Source organism: Nerophis ophidion, linkage group LG08 (genome assembly GCF_033978795.1).
Source record: "Nerophis ophidion isolate RoL-2023_Sa linkage group LG08, RoL_Noph_v1.0, whole genome shotgun sequence".
NCBI lineage: Eukaryota > Metazoa > Chordata > Actinopteri > Syngnathiformes > Syngnathidae > Nerophis > Nerophis ophidion.
Window position 1 is genome coordinate 60899383 of NC_084618.1, and position 17828 is coordinate 60917210.

At 37.8% G+C, this 17828-nt stretch overlaps 1 protein-coding gene across 4 annotated transcripts in view; it reads left to right on the forward strand.

Annotated features, from left to right (window-relative positions):
• Positions 1-2796: 2796 nt before the first annotated feature.
• Positions 2797-17828, forward strand: part of LOC133558091 (sodium-dependent neutral amino acid transporter B(0)AT2-like) — a 16049-nt gene continuing 1017 nt past the window's right edge. The window contains exons 1-13 of one of the 4 annotated variants that reach the window (XM_061909198.1): positions 2850-2938; positions 3063-3114; positions 9633-9813; positions 9888-10045; positions 11573-11696; positions 11774-11949; positions 12187-12297; positions 13818-14050; positions 14648-14831; positions 14911-15112; positions 15190-15349; positions 16732-16894; positions 16963-17828. The exon at positions 16963-17828 is cut by the window's right edge and continues 1017 nt beyond it. In XM_061909198.1, coding sequence (XP_061765182.1) covers positions 9633-9813; positions 9888-10045; positions 11573-11696; positions 11774-11949; positions 12187-12297; positions 13818-14050; positions 14648-14831; positions 14911-15112; positions 15190-15349; positions 16732-16894; positions 16963-17208 — 1938 coding nt within the window. In that variant the 5' untranslated portion in view covers positions 2850-2938; positions 3063-3114 and the 3' untranslated portion in view covers positions 17209-17828. Of the gene's footprint in view, positions 2939-3062; positions 3147-3759; positions 4127-9632; positions 9814-9887; positions 10046-11572; positions 11697-11773; positions 11950-12186; positions 12298-13817; positions 14051-14647; positions 14832-14910; positions 15113-15189; positions 15350-16731; positions 16895-16962 lie in introns of those variants that run through there. The other 3 variants (XM_061909197.1, XM_061909199.1, XM_061909196.1) reach the window with 3 other exon arrangements.

A 17828-nucleotide genomic window follows, 5' to 3' on the forward strand; every position in this document is an offset into this window, starting at 1 on the left:
AATACACTCAATACGCGCATAAATGTATTGTATTGTGTTAGCATATTAATATTAGTTTAATTAATAATTTCAATGTTTTATGTTAATTTGAACTATTGAATTTGTAATAAATGTCTTACATATTTTATGATACATGTTTGTTCTTCTATAATATTTTTGACATTTTCAACTTTATCTTTTTTAGAAAAAAAGACAAAAACATGTAGTGTTGAATTTGAATTAAATACATTACATATTTAATTTGAATGCTTAATATTTTTTTGATTTCCAGCGCCGTAAAAATGGCTGATCCATTGGCGGTCCAGTCTTGTCTCCCTGTAACGTATGTCTGCTCTTAGTGGGACTGTGCCGAAAATGTAATTTTCAGTTCTTATGTGTCTTGTGCACGTTAAGAATTGACAATAAATAATCTGAATCTGAATCTATTACATATTTCTTTTGCAAAGAAATAAATACAAATTGTGTGTTACTGTTTACCTTATATGGCAGAGGGGTTAGTGCGTCTGCCTCACAATACGAAGTTCCTGCAGTTCCTGGGTTCAAATCCAGGCTCGGGATCTTTCTGTGTGGAGTTTGCATGTTCTCCCCGTGAATGCGTGGGTTCCCTCCGGGTACTCCGGCTTCCTCCCACCTCCAAAGACATGCACCTGGGGATAGGTTGATTGGCAACACTAAATTGGCCCTAGTGTGTGAATGTTGTCTGTCTATCTGTGTTGGCCCTGCGATGAGGTGGCGACTTGTCCAGGGTGTACCCCGCCTTCCGCCCGATTGTAGCTGAGATAGGCGCCAGCGCCCCCCGCGACCCCAAAAAAGGGAATAAGCGGTAGAAAATGGATGGATGGATGGATGTTTACCTTATAATAATGGGCTACATTTTCGTAGTGGTTTGTCCAGCCCTTTGAGACACTAGTGATTTAGGGCTATATAAATGAACATTGATTGATTGACATTTACTCTGTTACTTTTACTCAAGTTTTTTTTTTAAATTGATAATTATTAGTAGTTTTAACGCAACATACTTTTTAATTTTACTTGAGTATTTTTTGTAAAAAAAAAAAAAACACTGCCTTTAATCCCTTACATTGAGTTTCATTCCGATCACTACATTTATTTATAATATCAATATAGCAGTGGTGTGCTGTCAGGGCCAGCAAGGCCTTCTCTGCTGGCCTACCATAAATCCGAATCATAAATTAATGAAAGGTCCTTTTTATTTTGAAATTACTTTTCATAAATATGTAAAAGTATTCATGTATTCTCTTCATGTCAAATTAGGCTCCGGTGTTGCTGTTTTTAAGTTAGAGCTTTTATCCAATCAGAATTCAGCTAGCTTGTTGCCAGCACTGTGTGAATTCTGCCGGAGGCCTTCTGAATCAACATTAGCGGCGGTTGTGCGGTGTAAACGAACGGAGGACATTCAGTTAACAGACCCTTGCGATGGCCGATCAGATCACAAGTTGTTGACAGTATCAATCAATCAAGGATTATTTATATAGCCCTAAATCACTAGTGTCTCAAAGGGCTGCATAGACCACAACACAAACCACAACGACATCCTCGGTAGAGCCCACATAAGGGCAAGGAAAACTCACACCCAGTGGGACGTCGGTGACAATGATGACTATGGGAAAACTTGGAGAGGACCGCATATGTGGGAAAATCTGATTTAAAACATTTGTATGCATGTACAACACTTAAAACCTTTAGCATATCAGTATGTGGAATTAAATTATGGAATGGATTAAGTAAAGAAGTTAAACATTGTACTGATATGATCCAGTTTAAGAGGCTGTTCAAATTAATAGTGCTTACAAAGTACAAAGAAGAAGAATTATGAGGAACACTTTCAACTTTATTGAAAATAAGATATTCTTCATCTCAGTATGTTAATAATGACTAAATTAATTAATTACATATTACAAAACTGTTGTATTACTCATTCACGGATGTCATTAACTATTTTACTATAAAAAAAGTCAGTAAATGAATGTATAACGGTATATTTGTAAATGCTCTGACATGGGAAAGGGGTAGGATTAAATAAGCCTTGCTTCTTCTTACTCCTTTTCAGACATGATGTGATGTGAAATGATATGAAATTGTCTGATGTATTATGTTGTAAGTATGTTCATGTTCAAAATAAACTACGAAAGAAAGAAGAAAGTTACTGATTATTTGCACAAAAAAAAAGTTTATCGATTTGAACATCAAATAAGTTGTCTTTGTAGCATATTCAACTGAATATGAGTTGAAAATGATTTTCAAATCATTGTATTCCGTTTATATTTACATCTGACACAATTTCCCAACTCATATGGAAACGGGGTTTGTATATACCGGTACACTATAAATATATATATACCGGTACTATATATATATATATATATATATATATATATATATATATATATAAATATATATATATATATATATATACATATATATATATATATATATATATATATATATATATATATATATATATATATATATATATCGTGAGATTTTGAGCCAAAAACTCCTTCCATCAGTGAGAGCTTTGAATGGTTGACCAAATACTCATTTTCCACCATAATTTACAAATAAATTCTTTAAAATTCCTACAATGTGAATTCCTGGATTTTGTTTTTCACATTCTGTCTCTCACAGTTGAAGTGTACCTATGATGAAAATTACAGACCTCTGTCATCATTTTAACTAGGAGAACTTGCACGATCGGTGGCTGACTAAATACGTTTTTGCCCCACTGTATCTCTGCATTCATATCCAATACATTTTACTGCAATGTACAGATGAGAAAGGTGTCACTTTTCACAACAAAGCCTTTATTTTTCACCAATAGAAGAAGAGGCGGAGTTGTGAGAAGTGGCAGCAAGAGAAGTGGACATTACTGTTTTAAATACCTTGTTTTGCAAGTCTTTCTTCAACCTGACTGAAGGTATTTATGATGTGCATGTGTTTATAATTCATACAAGTACAAATATGTTCTAGTGCGCTCTTGCAAATACTGACAGGTTTTTTTGTGTGTGTGTGTTTGACTTTAAAACTGGCATACGTGGCAGAGTGTTTGCCGATGCGGACCACTCACTCGTGTCAAAGGGACCACAGAGAAAGGTGCTGATTTTTTTTAACAAAACGAAAAACAGGTTTGGGATTTTAAAAAAATATGTGTATTACTATATTTGATTTTTATTCAGGTTTGACATTTTCTGATTTAGTATAGCGTCCTTCGAGGTCGTTTGTTAATTAATGTCTTCTATTGTGTCACTTTACTCCTCATTATTTTTGTTGAAAGAAAACTAAATGATTTTTAAAGCGTAGAGAGTAGACAAAAACAAAACGACGACGAATTTAAAAGGAAGAAATAATCTATTAGAGGGAGCTTGCATGAATTTAAAACATTATTTTTCATGACTCAACACACTATTCAAAGCTAGCATATTTAGTGATAACATAAAATACATTTTCAGTTATAAAGATGTTTGTTTACGTTCTACGTGACGTGATAATAATCGGAAGTAGCAGACTACGTGCGACTTCCAGTGCCCAGTATGTTTGGGAACTTTTGGTTTTGAATTCGAGCATTCTTCTCTCAATAATTATATGAACGGCAATTGCAACTGAGTTCACATTAAGTATTGAAAATATGACTTCCATCCATGCGTAACACATTTTCTTCTCTCTAAGCTCACTTCTCTGACAAAATGGAAACATACTTGCTTTACTGCGCGTCCCCACAAGTCCGACAGCCCAAAAAAGCCCGTGAACGCAGCAAGTAGGCGAGGCTCGGGCGTCACAACCGCACGCGGTTGGAATATTTTGAAGTATCAGGCGGTTGTTGTCTTGCCTTTAGTGCTAATTTGTCACCTCAGTCGACTCCTGTCTGTGTATTTTGTTTTCCTACCAGCAGTATATATATCTATATGTATGTATATATACATACATATATATATATATAAATCCGCACGACTTTTAGCTTGACTGACCGAAATGGTGGCTGCACGTGCGCCTTCTTGTTAGGCGACCATACAGGATACAAGATTTTTATCGTCAACATTTCCACATTTTGGCATTATTCTCTGTGGATTTTTTTTTTACCTCCCTGACACCGTTGTCATCTGTTCAGGTCAGTATGGTAAATATCTGAATATATACGTTCGTCTATTAGTCAAAACAAAAAGGCATCCTGGCCTTACCCGGACATGCTTGTGTTGAGCCAGGTGGCGTGGGAAATACAGGAGGTAGTCAAATTAAATAACACACACTTGATGTACCTGTTATGTTTGTACACTTTTACGCTCACTAGTTCTCGATTAAAAACAAAACGTGCATTGATACAAGCTATTACACAAACATGTATTGTTCACTGCGATGAGGTTGCGACTTGTCGAGGTTGTACCTCGCCTTCCACCTGATTTTTGCCCACATATGTGGTCTTCTCCAAGATTTCTCATACTCATCATGGTCGACGTCCCACTGGGGTAAGTTTTTCCTTGCCCTTATGTGGGCCCTATCGAGGATGTCGTCGTGGTTTGTGCAGCCCTTTGAGGCACTTGTGATTTAGGGCTATATAAATAAACATTGATTGATTGATTGATAACCTACTCCAGTGGCCTAATGGTTAGAGTGTCTGCCCTGAGATCGGCAGGTTGTGAGTTCAAACCCCGGCCGAGTCATAAAAAATGGACCCATTACCTCCCTGCTTGGCACTCAGCATCAAGGGTTGGAATTGGGGGTTAAATCACCCAAAATGATTACCGGGCGTAGCCAGCGCTGCTGCCCACTGCCCCCCTCACCTCCCAGGGGGTGATCAAGGGTGTTGGGTCAAATTGATTGATTGATTGATTGATTGAAACTTTTATTAGTAGATTGCACAGTTCAGTACATATTTTGTACAATTGACCACTAAATAGGAACACCCGAATAAGTTTTTCAACTTCTTTAAGTCGGGGTCCACGTTAATCAATTCATGGTACAAATATATACTATCAGCACAATACAGTCATCACACAAGTTAATCATCATAGTATATTCAATTAAGTATTTACATTATTTACAATCCGGGGAGTGGGATTAGGAGCTTTGGTAGATATCAGAACTTCAGTCATTAACAATTGCATCAACAGAGAAATGGACACTGAAACAGTGTAGGTCTTACTTAGTAGGATAAGTACAGCCAGCAGAGAACATAGTGAGTTCGGATAGCATAAGAACAAGTATATACATTATAAATGCATTTGATTATTTACATTAGGTTATTTACAATTCGGGGAGATGGGTTGTGAATGGAGGAGGGTATTAGTAAAAGGTTGAATTGCCAGGAGGTGTTGTTTTAGTGTGTTTTTGAAGGAGGTTAGAGATGCACTTAGTTTTACACCTGTTGGGAGTGCATTCCACATTGATGTGGCATAGAAAGAGAATGAGTTAAGACCTTTGTTAGATCGGAATCCGGGTTTAACGTGGTTTGTGGAACTCCCCATGGTGTTGTGGTTATGGAGGTCATTTACGTTAAGGAAGTAGTTTGACATGTACTTAGTTATAAGGTGTAGCGGATTTTATAGACCAGGCTCCGTGCAAGTTGTTTGACTCTGTCCTCCACCCTGAACCAGCCCACTTTGGAAAAGTGGGTTAGAGTGAGGATAATTTGCAGAGAATAATTTCGCCACTAGTGTGTGTGTGAGAATCATTGGTACCATAACTTTTTAACTTTAATACAAGATTAAGGACTCCAATTTAAGGTGCGGTGGTGGGAACAAATATGGGATAAAATTAAATTACACAAAAAGTAATAAAGATAAAACTAATAATTTAAATAAATAGACTACTATCCAATAATAATAATAATAATAAGCAATCCTGTACAATATACACAACAATACAAGAATACCAGAGTGATAACAATCAGTGTCGGATGTATTGCACTCGAAGGGTAATATTGCACGGTAGGATATTATATAAGAGTGAATTATTTATTACAAGTTATATTAGTTATTATAGTTAGTATTTTAAGATTAGCATATATCAGTAACTGATGCCAGCTAGTGTGGCGGTGCGACAGTAAGTTGAGTAAACCCTACTCACAAGATCTGCACTCAAAAATGTTGTGGTCTTGCTGCGAGGCCGGACTGTGTGGGATGGCCACTGTCCCATAGTGACCCACATTGGATTGGTTTTAAGCATCTTTGATGTACAAAATATATCAAAGTGGCCCTCCGCAGTCTTTAATTTTACATCACAATAAAAGTCATGTGTAATTTTCCCCAAAATTTTGGTACAGTTTCAACAGTTCAAACGTAGTTCTATTCATTGGCGCCGATTTAATATTTATATTTCTGCCAGTGGGTGCTCGGTGTGTGTGTGTATATTGTAAGGGGGAAGGCGCGTCTGGAAAGCCCTGTGTAAGTCGCCGTGTTGAATGATAATAGAGACAGATAGCGCTCAGACAAATTGTATTAGAATTGTATCCAATAGGGAATAAATACTTCTGATTTCAAGTGTATAAATCGTGTCATCTTTAAGCTACTTCTGGCTCCAGATTAAACAAATACATCGACACTATTAAGAAAATAAATAGACGTTCAGTGAAGTTAATATCCCATATTATTTGTGCCTTTTTTATTTTGGGAAACGGACCAAACTCGCCACAAAATTAACTACAACAAGAAAATGGATGGATGGAAGATTGAGTGCTCTGCATTGTCCATGGGTGCTCAGGCCCCAAAGCACCCATTGGATCAGCGCTTATGGTTCTATTTTAGTATTTTGAACTTCTGTTCAAGACACAGGTAGCTTTTGAGCTCAACAAAGGATCCAAGAATATTTATTTCAACTCGTAATTTTCCAAACATTTTGGTACAGTTTCAACAGTTCCAACATAGTCTTATTTTAGTATTTTGTACTTCTGTTGTAGACACAGGTAGCTTTTGAGCTCAGGATAGGGTCCAAGAATATTTATTTCAACTCGTAATTTTCCAAACATTTTGGTTCAGTTTCAACAGTTCAAACATAGTCTTATTTTAGTATTTTGTACTTCTGTTGTAGACACAGGTAGCTTTTGAGCTAACTTAAGGGTCCAAGAATATTTCTTTCAACTCATAATATTCCAAACATTTTGGTACAGTTTCAACAGTTCCAACATAGTCTTATTTTAGTATGTTGTACTTCTGTTGTAGACACAAGTAGCTTTTGAGCTCAGGAAAGGGTCCAAGAATATTTATTTCAACTCGTAATTTTCCAAACATTTTGGTTCAGTTTCAACAGTTCAAACATATTCTTATTTTTAGTATTTTGTACTTCTGTTGTAGACACAGGTAGCTTTTGAGCTCACCTAAGGGTCGAGTAATATCTATTTCAACTCGTATTTCAAATATTTTGGTACAGATTCCACACTTCAAGCAGTCCTATTTTAGTATTTTGTACTTCTGTTTGAGACACAGGTAGCTTTTGAACTCACCAAAGGGTCCAAGAATATTTATTTAAACTTGTAATATTCCAAACATTTTGGTACAGTTTCAGCAGTTCCAACATAGTCCTATTTTAGTATTTTGTACTTCTGTTCTAGACACAGGTAGCTTTTGAGCTCACCAAAGGGTCCAATAATATTTGTTCCAACTCTTATATTTTATAACATAAGTGTTTTATTCAGACAGTTTGCCTACAAATTACCACAAAAAAGCATAAATACCACAACCGAACTGTTCTGAGCGGAGATGTGCTTTGTAAATAAGTTTAAATATTTAAATATTGCCTGTCATCTAACGAAAGTGATTACCACATTTGTTATTTTGGATTCAAGTTACAAGAACTAGAATGTTCCACAATGTCAATGACGACGCTCACTGTTGCCATTCCCGTCCAATTACTGTAGTTGTTTAAGACCTGATTTTCGATGTTGACTAACAAAGAAACAAAGCTTCTTCACCTGTCAGTCAAGCACATCAAACCACACTATTATCTTCTCTCGAAAAAACAAAGGCCAGAAAAGTTGGGCACCATGCACCACTCTTAACCCTCAGAGAATTTAGTTTTTTGGCGATGCATTCTTTTTTCTACTTTTGGCCATAACACCTACTCAGTGACCTAGTGGTTAGAGTGTCCCCCCCGGTAGAGTCATACTAAAGACTATAAAAAAGGGCCCCATTACCTCCCTGCTTGGCACTCAGTGGTTGGAATTGGGGGTTGAATCACCAAAAATTATTCCCGGACGCGGCTACTGCTGCTGCCCACTGCCCCCCTCACCTCCCACGGGGTGGGACAAGGGGATGGGTCAAATGGAGAGGACAAATTTCACCACACCCAGTGTGTGTGACAATCTTTGTTACTTTAAGGTAACTTGTCCCAAGTTTTTTTTCGTGATATCATCCATCCATTTCTACCACTTATACCTTTCGGGGTCGCGGGGGGTACTGGACCCTATCTCAGCTACAAAGGCAGGGGTACACCCTGGACAAGTCGCCACCTCATCGCAGATAGACAACATTCACGCTCACATTCATTAATTTTTATATTTTGTCATATTAAAAATACACTGTGAAAGCATTTATAATTTTAGCCCAAAAAAGTATCTAAAGGACAAGAAAGTTCTTGTAGACTTTAGAGTCTATAAATTATATACTTTTTTACTTTTGCTGAAATCCTTCAATCAAATTGAGGCCTGAATAAAAACAGCTAAAATGCCTAGTTATTTTTATTTTTATTTTTTTAACCCTTTGAATGCCAATTTGATTTGATTATGTCAGGGTTTTTATTAAGATTTGCATAATATGAGTTATCATCCATACAGTAAATGTTAAAGGGCTCTGTGATACTGGGGTAAAGATCAGGCCAAAATAGACATGAAATAAAACTTATTTGTTTGCAGTGTTTTATTTTTTACTGTGTAGGATTAAACCTTTTTTTTAGCAGTGTAGTATAATGGGTACAGGCAAATTCCCCATTGACTACCATTGTTATTAAGCATTTTAACTGTAAAGTCATTACACAATATAATCATGCATTTTTTAATTTCAGGGTTCAATTTTGGAGAAGAAGAAAAAAAGAGTACTCTGTCATATTTACTGTTTGGAATTAGATGGGACAATTTTGGTCAAATGTTTCTCACAGAACTTTGAAGCAGGGTTGCGGTTTTAGGGGGGTGATTAGTTGATGACGGCCTAGACGCTTTAGAAATGCAATGAAAAGAAAAAAAAAAAAGGATTGGGATTGCCAACATTGTTTCTTGTGTCATGCTTTTTGTTGCTTTTTCATCCTTTAGCTTCTCTGTGTCTATTAAGTTAGATAATCCATTGAGGGTTAAGGAACACATTGAATATTAGGTGAGATGCATTTATTGTCATTGCACACAACATACAAAAAAACCCTGATTCAGAGCTCAACTCCTTACAGCAGCATGAAGACGTGTTAAATGAAAAACTATACATTTAGAAGTAAACTGTGTCTGTGTCTGTCTGTGTGTGTGTGTTCGCCATCGATTCAGGTTCAGTAGTCCTCAAATTGGAAGTAAAAAGCAGTTTTTAGTGTGCTGGCGTGAATACTGAAGGTCTTGAGCCTGCCTGCTCTGACAGTGGTGAAGATGATGCGTAATGCTCTGAAAAGCATTCATCTTGTTTTTTGTCTTATTTTTTTTTATACAGATGGAGAAGCAACTCGCTGAGGCAGAAGCCAACCATCGAGAAAATCACCAAAGCGCTTCTGAGCCTACAGCCCGAGCAGGTTGGAACAGTAAAATCGAGTATTTTTTGGCGCAGGTGGGATTCAGCGTCGGGCTTGGGAACGTCTGGAGGTTTCCATATTATTGCCATCAGAATGGAGGCGGTGAGTATATCAGTCAGTTTCCGAATGAACTATTATGTAATGTCTCGCTGACTGATGCTCATCTTTTTTTTCAGGATCGTTTTTGTTGCTCTATGTGGTGTTGATGCTGGTTGTAGGCACGCCATTGTTTTTCCTGGAGCTGGCAGCCGGTCAGGCGATCCGACAGGGAAGCATCGGAGTCTGGAAGTACATCTCACCCAGACTAGTTGGGATCGGATACTCCAGCTGTGTGGTAGGTTAACCTTTAGAAATGTATTGGATAGTCAACACTTGATTTTTTTATATGTTAGGATCTACACTAGGGCTGAGCGATACGGCCTAAAATCTACATCACGATATATACTGCAGCCTCCTGCGATAACAATATACATCACAATGTTATGTTGTATGTAAATGATAATAAAAGTATGTCAAAACGGGTTACAAAGGCTCCTAATTTAGCTGCTGACAGACGCACTAACATATAACGGCATTTACGTTTGTATTATTTTCTCAAAAGTATTATTAATCTACTTGTTAATTTACTGTTTACATCTGTTTACTTTCTGTGGTAACGTGATTATATTTACACTAATGTGAAAATGCACTAAACATTTATTCTTCTGCTGTATCAATACTTTACATTAGTTTCGGACAATACTTCAAATTTTGGTATTGATCCAATACACAGCAGTTACTGGGGCAGTATTGGCCATAACAATGCTGAATACAATGCCTAAAGTGTTCGATAACATCTTTAATGATTCATTTGATTGAAATTATTATCAGACAAAAACACAGGATTGTAGTGTTACAATATAAATTAAATATTATTTATTAGTACTTGCTTTGATTTAAATCCTTTGTTTTTTGCCTTTAAAGCCCTCTTATACCCATCCATTTTCTACCTATTGTCCCTATTGGGGCCGCGGACGGTGCTGGAGCCTATCTCAGTTAGTTTGTAAACAACAACAAAGACTACAACATTTTTTTTGATAGTAAAAAACATAGATCTAATCATTGTGGTATTAACCTGATACTATACTACTTGGTATCATTACTGTCAATATTTATATCGATATGTCACCTTTATTTACATTTAAGAGCTCTAGCTTGCAGTGAGCATATCCTCTTACAGTGTGTAGTGTGGAATGTTTAGCTATATGATAAGTGATACTTATTAAGAAATGTAGTTTATTTTCCTCTGTGGAGGGAAGAATTGCTGACTTAGAAGCAGCTATGCACTGTGTGGGGACATTAGCCACTAACGATGACCCCACATTGTGTTTAGGTCAAGTTTGTCCGAGTGTCGCTGTCATATTTGCCGGACACAGCTAGAAGGAGTCGTCATGCATTATCATGTTATAATGATAGTATTAAAAACTCTATCATCGACTAAATGTATGTAATTTATATCATTATTGTGACTTCTTCCCAGAAGTAAAAAACATTGGTGGTCAACAGAGCCAATTTTGTGTGTAAAAAGCCAGAAAAGAGAGGTAGTAATGGTCTAACATCAGATCTCAGGAAAAAAAAATGTAGTCTTCAGCCTCAATATATTTCTATTTTGCAAATACAGTGTAATTATCTTAAATATTTATGATTTTTTGTCTGTTATAATTTACCTGTTGTATTCTCAAGCAACCACAAAAAAACTCCCACAGTCTTCCCCAAAAATGTGAATGTTTCAGCTTTTTCTATTGTATATTGGATGTATTGAATATTTTAAGACTTCTTGATCATGTTGTTGTAGTTATGTCATATTTCCAAATATCCTTAGGTGTGCTTCTTTGTGGCTCTCTATTACAACGTAATCCTCGCATGGAGCCTCTTTTATCTTGGCAACTCCTTCCAGAGCCCTTTACCTTGGACAAAGTGTCCAGAGCAGGGGCATAATCTAACAGGTTCATCCCATAATATTATACAATGTACATAGCAACAATGAAAAACAAAATCAACATGTTATTTGTTTTTGTTACAGTTACGGAATGTGAAGCAAGCTCGCCTACCTCATATTTTTGGTACCGTAAAGCTTTGGATATCACCGACTCCATCAGCGAGACAGGCACTTTCAACCCGTACATTATTGGCTGTCTGCTGGCAGCATGGACCATTGTGTGCCTGGGAATGATCAAGGGAATCAAGAGCTCTGTCAAGGTAGCTGCATAAATTTGCACAATTAAGACGATGGTTTAATGAAGAGGGAACCAGGCCATTATTATGAAGTACAGTGATTATTAGAGGTCAGATGTTATTAGGATTAACAGTCCTTTTTCTGATTGGCATTTGAAAATCGCTTCATTTGTTTACTGAGTCACACAATATAGACTTCTTCCTTGGTTGTCATTTATCCATCCATCCATTTTCTATCTTTTGTCCCTTAAAACCTCCTAGGTGATGTATTTCTCCTCCATCTTCCCCTACGTGGTGCTCTTCTGCTTCCTTGTGCGGGGTTTTCTACTTGATGGTGCCCTGGAAGGCATCACCCACATGTTCTACCCCAAGGTAATGGCAGAAAAACATTTTATACCAGTGTTTCTTAACCGTAGGGCCAGTGGGCACCCTGAGAGGGCATTAATGTGTCACTCAGTTGACTAAGTGACACATGAAAACCTGAAACAGTTAGAAGAAGCCTGTATCACGGCGCTAAATCAAACTTTTTTCAAAAGTCGCAGCAGGCTAAAACATGAGATTTCACATGCATAGAAATGAATCATCCACTTAACTGTACTTGTTTGCAGGACTTGAAGCAATGCGATGATACATGATATTGCAGCTCGGTCATATAATCTAATGATGTAATCCATACGATATAACCAACATCTTCCCAACATATCAAAATACGGGAAGAACACAGCCACAAGAAAGCGTCACCTCATGTAAACCCCACACACTCTCAGTACCGCTAAGTTACTTGCTGCCCTCATGTTTTCTTCTTCTCACCTAATAGGGCCAAATAACACACCCAGTCACACTTATCGCAGGTGTTTTTATTCAGACTAATTCAAATATAGAGGAAATGTGTGTGTTCCATTTGTACTGGGAAGTCGTCATTTTTAGTGTAAACTACATTTATTTAATGTGGCATATGCGCTGTACATTGCGAGCAATGGCCTCTGTGTTTTCACGCCATTCACTGTGTTTAGAGGTTGTAGAAAGAGCCCATATTTTTCCATAAGTTGTTTATGTTTAGAGAAGGCTAATGCAAAATAGATTTTGTGGATGTCGCCATCTTAATTTCCGTCCTCATAACTGGAATGGTCACAACTCTGCTGTGACATCATTCCCAGCTCTGAATTTCGAGGTTAATGGAACACAGTGAAAGTGTTGAAGAATGGCAAGAGAGGTGGGATACAGAAGGTAAAGGAATGCATTTATGTGAAATACTTAAGTGTGAAAGTTTAAAGGGTAAAAAGTGCAATAAGAAGAGAATAAATAATACTGACACGATTAAGGCTGGGCTACTGTATGTTTCACGAAACAATGAAATAACTAGGTAAACATCAAACAGGACTGTGAGGGATGTAAGGAGTTGTCTGTGGAACTATGTGCAGTAAGTATGAGACAGTTTCTTAAGTGTGAAAATGATGGCCGAAGTGGTAAGAATAAGATTATGTATTAATAATTTAGTTGTTTTTTTTTGTTTTAGCTCTGCAAAACTGGTAATGTATTTTTCATAATTTTTCACAAGTCCCTTTTACAGTTATTGATTAGTATTTATCTTTGTTATGAGCCTGACCTAAGCCCTGCTCAGCATGATTTTGTATGCGCTTGTTTATGTGTTGACTAAATACAAATAATGTAATTAAAGGGATTATCACATTATTTAATTTCATTGACAATGTTTAGAATTGTTAAACTGTACGTAGGTTAGATATAATTGTTGAGTATGATGAAAATCAAGACAGAGACTACTAGTTCTAATTACTTATAAAACAGGTTAAAAGCCACTGATGTAGACGGGAGGCACTTTGATATATCGTACCCATGATGCAACTTGCTGTTTTGCCTTTCTCTATGCACAGCTGGAGATCTGGGCAGACATTCAGGTGTGGCGGCAGGCAGCCACGCAGGTTTTCTTCGCTCTGGGTTTGGGCTTCGGATCCATTATTGCCTACTCCTCCTACAATCCCAAGAACAACAACTGCCACCGTGATGCCTTCACTGTCTCCTTGATAAACTTCCTCACATCCGTGCTGGCTACGCTGGTGGTGTTTGCTGTGCTTGGCTTTCGCGCAGCTTCAGAATGTATTGAGAGGTATGAGGCAAATATATTTGAATAATAATTCAATCTGAATGCTCTTTAACACTTATCATACTATTAATGCTCATTATGTTCATACTATTGTCTACAGCCGAGGACAGGGACCCTGAATTAAAAGTTCAGTAACAGGTCTAATTCAGGAAATGCTTATGTTTTTACAAACAGTTTTTCATTGTGGACCACGTTGCTGTTATAGTTGCTCCACAAGCTTAAAAAAAGAACATCAAAAGTCAAGGAAAAATAGTTGCAAACATGTATTCAAGTACAGAACCATTGTGCAGAAAATGTATTGGTCACAAAAAATGCTTGTAAAATTCAAGCTAAAAGTGACAAAAATTGCAATTGCAGTGCAAATGTATGGCATTAATGGAAACAACAAATGCAATATCAAATGTGGAAAAAGAAAAAACTGGTAGTTTTCCAATAATTTTCACACTGATCTAGTGAAAAATCAGATATTGTTAAATATTATACTAAAATTCTTATTTAAAAACATGTTAAAGGTTTTGGAGCCAACTGAATTAATACAAATGTGAGTGTGAACATTTTGAGGTATATTAATTCTATGTGTTTCTTTTTGTCATTTCTTAGTAATATGAAGCTGCTGTCAGAGCAGATCCGGAGCGGTTCTGTGGACCCAAACATGATGCCAAGCTTTGACTACTCTAAACCTCGTTCTGTTACCCTGGAGGTTTACAGGAGCTGGTTCAAACAACATGGAGAACATATCGCTGGAAATTTGACTGGCTGCAACCTGGAAAAGGAAATGCAGAAGGTAGTATTCAAATTGAACCTCCATGACTAAATCCCTTTGTCTTGCGTACACGGAAATTAAAGTTTGTGTTTGGGTTCAGGGCGTGGAAGGAACCGGCCTCGCTTTCATAGCTTTCACAGAGGCCATTTCTTTGTTGCCTGGCAGCCCTTTCTGGTCAGCCCTCTTCTTCCTCATGCTGCTCAACTTGGGCCTCAGCACCATGTTCGGCACCATGGAAGGCATCCTCGCCCCACTCACCGATCGCTTCAAGACTCTGGCAAACAACAAGACCAAACTCACAAGTAAACTCTGCTTTGTTTGTCTCATGTTGGTTTCAGAAAGAACACAAGCCTAACATTGCATGTTTGTAAATATTCAGTTTTTACCTGCGTCATCGGCTTCCTAATTGGCCTGCTCTTCACTCAACGCTGTGGAAACTACTTTGTCATGATGTTTGACGACTACTCTGCCACCTTGCCTCTCATCATCGTGGTGGTATTTGAGACCTTCAGCGTGTCTTGGCTATATGGAGCTGACCGGTGAGGACTAGTTACAAACTGCAGGGAATTTTTTTTTTAAATGTAGTTCTAAGTGCAAAGTAATGCGGACCGCCCCATTTAAATGAGGATTTAGCATGTACGATCTTGACTGTCACTATGGAGACTCTCATTTTCCTTCACATTCCTGGCATCATAAGCGCCAACATGTGCTGTTGCGATATAATGTGGAACATGCAGCACACAAGTATAGTCAGCACCCCCTTTTCTAGGCTATATTGATGAAGAATCTCATTGAAAACTGAACCTATTTTTAGCACGCCCAAAGGTGCGCGCAGGGAAGTGCCGCATTGTTGTGATGGTATGTCTGGAATGACCCAGTTGCCAGGTTCTGCATATACATAGAGACCAGGGTGTACCCCGCCTTTCACCCACAGCTGGGATAGGCTCCTGTCCCCTCTGTGACCCCGGGAGGGACAAGCTGTAGAACATTTGGATGGATGGACACCTTAAATGGATTGCGTTCCCTATTTTGCTCATTTTGGAGACCTATTCCTCTATGCACAAGCTTAGTAGAGCAGCTTTGGGTGCATTACCAAGTTTGCACGCGTTCTATTACACGCAAACCTTGTGTAAATCAGGTCCTAAGTGTTTTGTGCGCACATCAAACCAATAGCTAGCAAACAGAGCTAGCTAGTTATAATATACTTTAAAGTGCACTCGCATTGTGCAGCTAAATAAAACTGTTTCCTTGTCCAACTATATTCCTTTTAATAGTAGATTTCCTAAAAACAGGGGCCCTGTTGTTAGGCATTCTGGGCTCCATTATTTTCTTTACCCCACACTCAACACTTGCCAGCCAGGGCAGCCCTTGAAATTGCTCCCAACTCGACACGGTGCCCCTGCTTAAAAATAATGTTAAAATAGTGTCGTTTTTGTGAACTTAATATTGAGGATCTTCTCTTGAAATTAGTTTATCATCACACTCCTAGTAAACAAATTTATTAGACACTACATAACTTACTTATTCTAGCAATACCTATAAAATACCACTAGGTGACTATTGGGCTGCAAACATTCATGTTACTTCCTATTATGTGATAAGTAGTTTTACCAAGTGGATATAATACAATGTATCTATTCATTTTCTACCGCTTGTCCCGTTCTAATTTTATTCATTTCTATTAATGGTAGCATTGCATGAACTACTGTATTTACATAGTCAATGGTCACTCAAACATTAAATGCGATGCCTTTCGGGGGATAAAATTGAGGTGAGGTGTTCTGAATCACCCTATGAAAATGAACTAACCTTCCTCGTCGCCTTATTCATTTTTACTATGCATATGTAGGTTTGTAGGTTTAACAGAGCTGAAACGAGCTGTGAAAAGATATATGAACAATCCCTCACTGTCTTTGTAAAGATTCCTGGATGACATCGAGGGGATGCTAGGCTGGCGCCCTAATGTGATCTACAAGTACTTGTGGAAGTACATCTGTCTGCTGGCCATGTTGGGACTGCTGGTGGCCACCAGCGTGCGCATGTGCATCGAAAGACCAACTTATTTGGCGTGGACGCAAGAGACGGTATGACCCATGACATACACCAAACACGTCCTGCCTTAAAGAGTCTTATTCTGTTTATATTTTCCCAGGCTTCTGAGATGAAGGTACCATACCCAGACTGGGCTCTAGCTGTCCTAGCTTTGCTCATCATATTCGCCATGTTGCCTGTCCCCGTGGGCTTGATCTACACTCTTCTGCAAGACAGAATGAAGGGACACTTAGATGATACAAAGCCTGGTCAGTACAGTATTGTTAACACTGAGGACAGGTTTGAAACCCCAATGACGGAATTGTCAGGCATGAGCCAACCCAACGGAGATGCAAGCTCTTACTGACTTCTGGTTGCTCTCCATTTCTATTGCACGCCACACATGTCTAAGTCTTGTTGACTGTGGACTGTTTGATAGGACTGTTATTTATTCATGCCAGTGATCAACTTCGTCATTTGTTTTTGGTTGAAGAACACCTGATTTCAAAAGCCTTCTAGTTCGTAAGCATCAGCAAATATTTTGTGAGTATTGTAAGTAACTTGTTTGGGGACTCCCCCACTACCTGAACATTTTTTTTCTAGACACCCCAGACTTTGTTCACTCTTTCATCGTTGGAACTGAAATACTACAGTGGTACCTTGCTTTTCGGTAATATTCCATTTCAAAAGGTCAGACAAAACCGAAGCAGTTGATCACACAAGAAATAATCTATGTTCAATTCATCCCTTCCCCCAAAAATATAAAACATTTTTATTTGAGTTGTTTCAGTTTTACGTGCAGAAAACCATATGAAATACACATAAAAATCAACATTTAACTTTATTATCATTACATTTACTAAAGACTTGTTGGCAAAGACTGCGATGAGCTGACAGAGGAGAGGAGAGAAAACCCACTTTTCGTCTTGAGTTCTTTCTTGAATTCAATAGTTTTTTCACCTTCTTTATTTAAATGATGGTACTCAC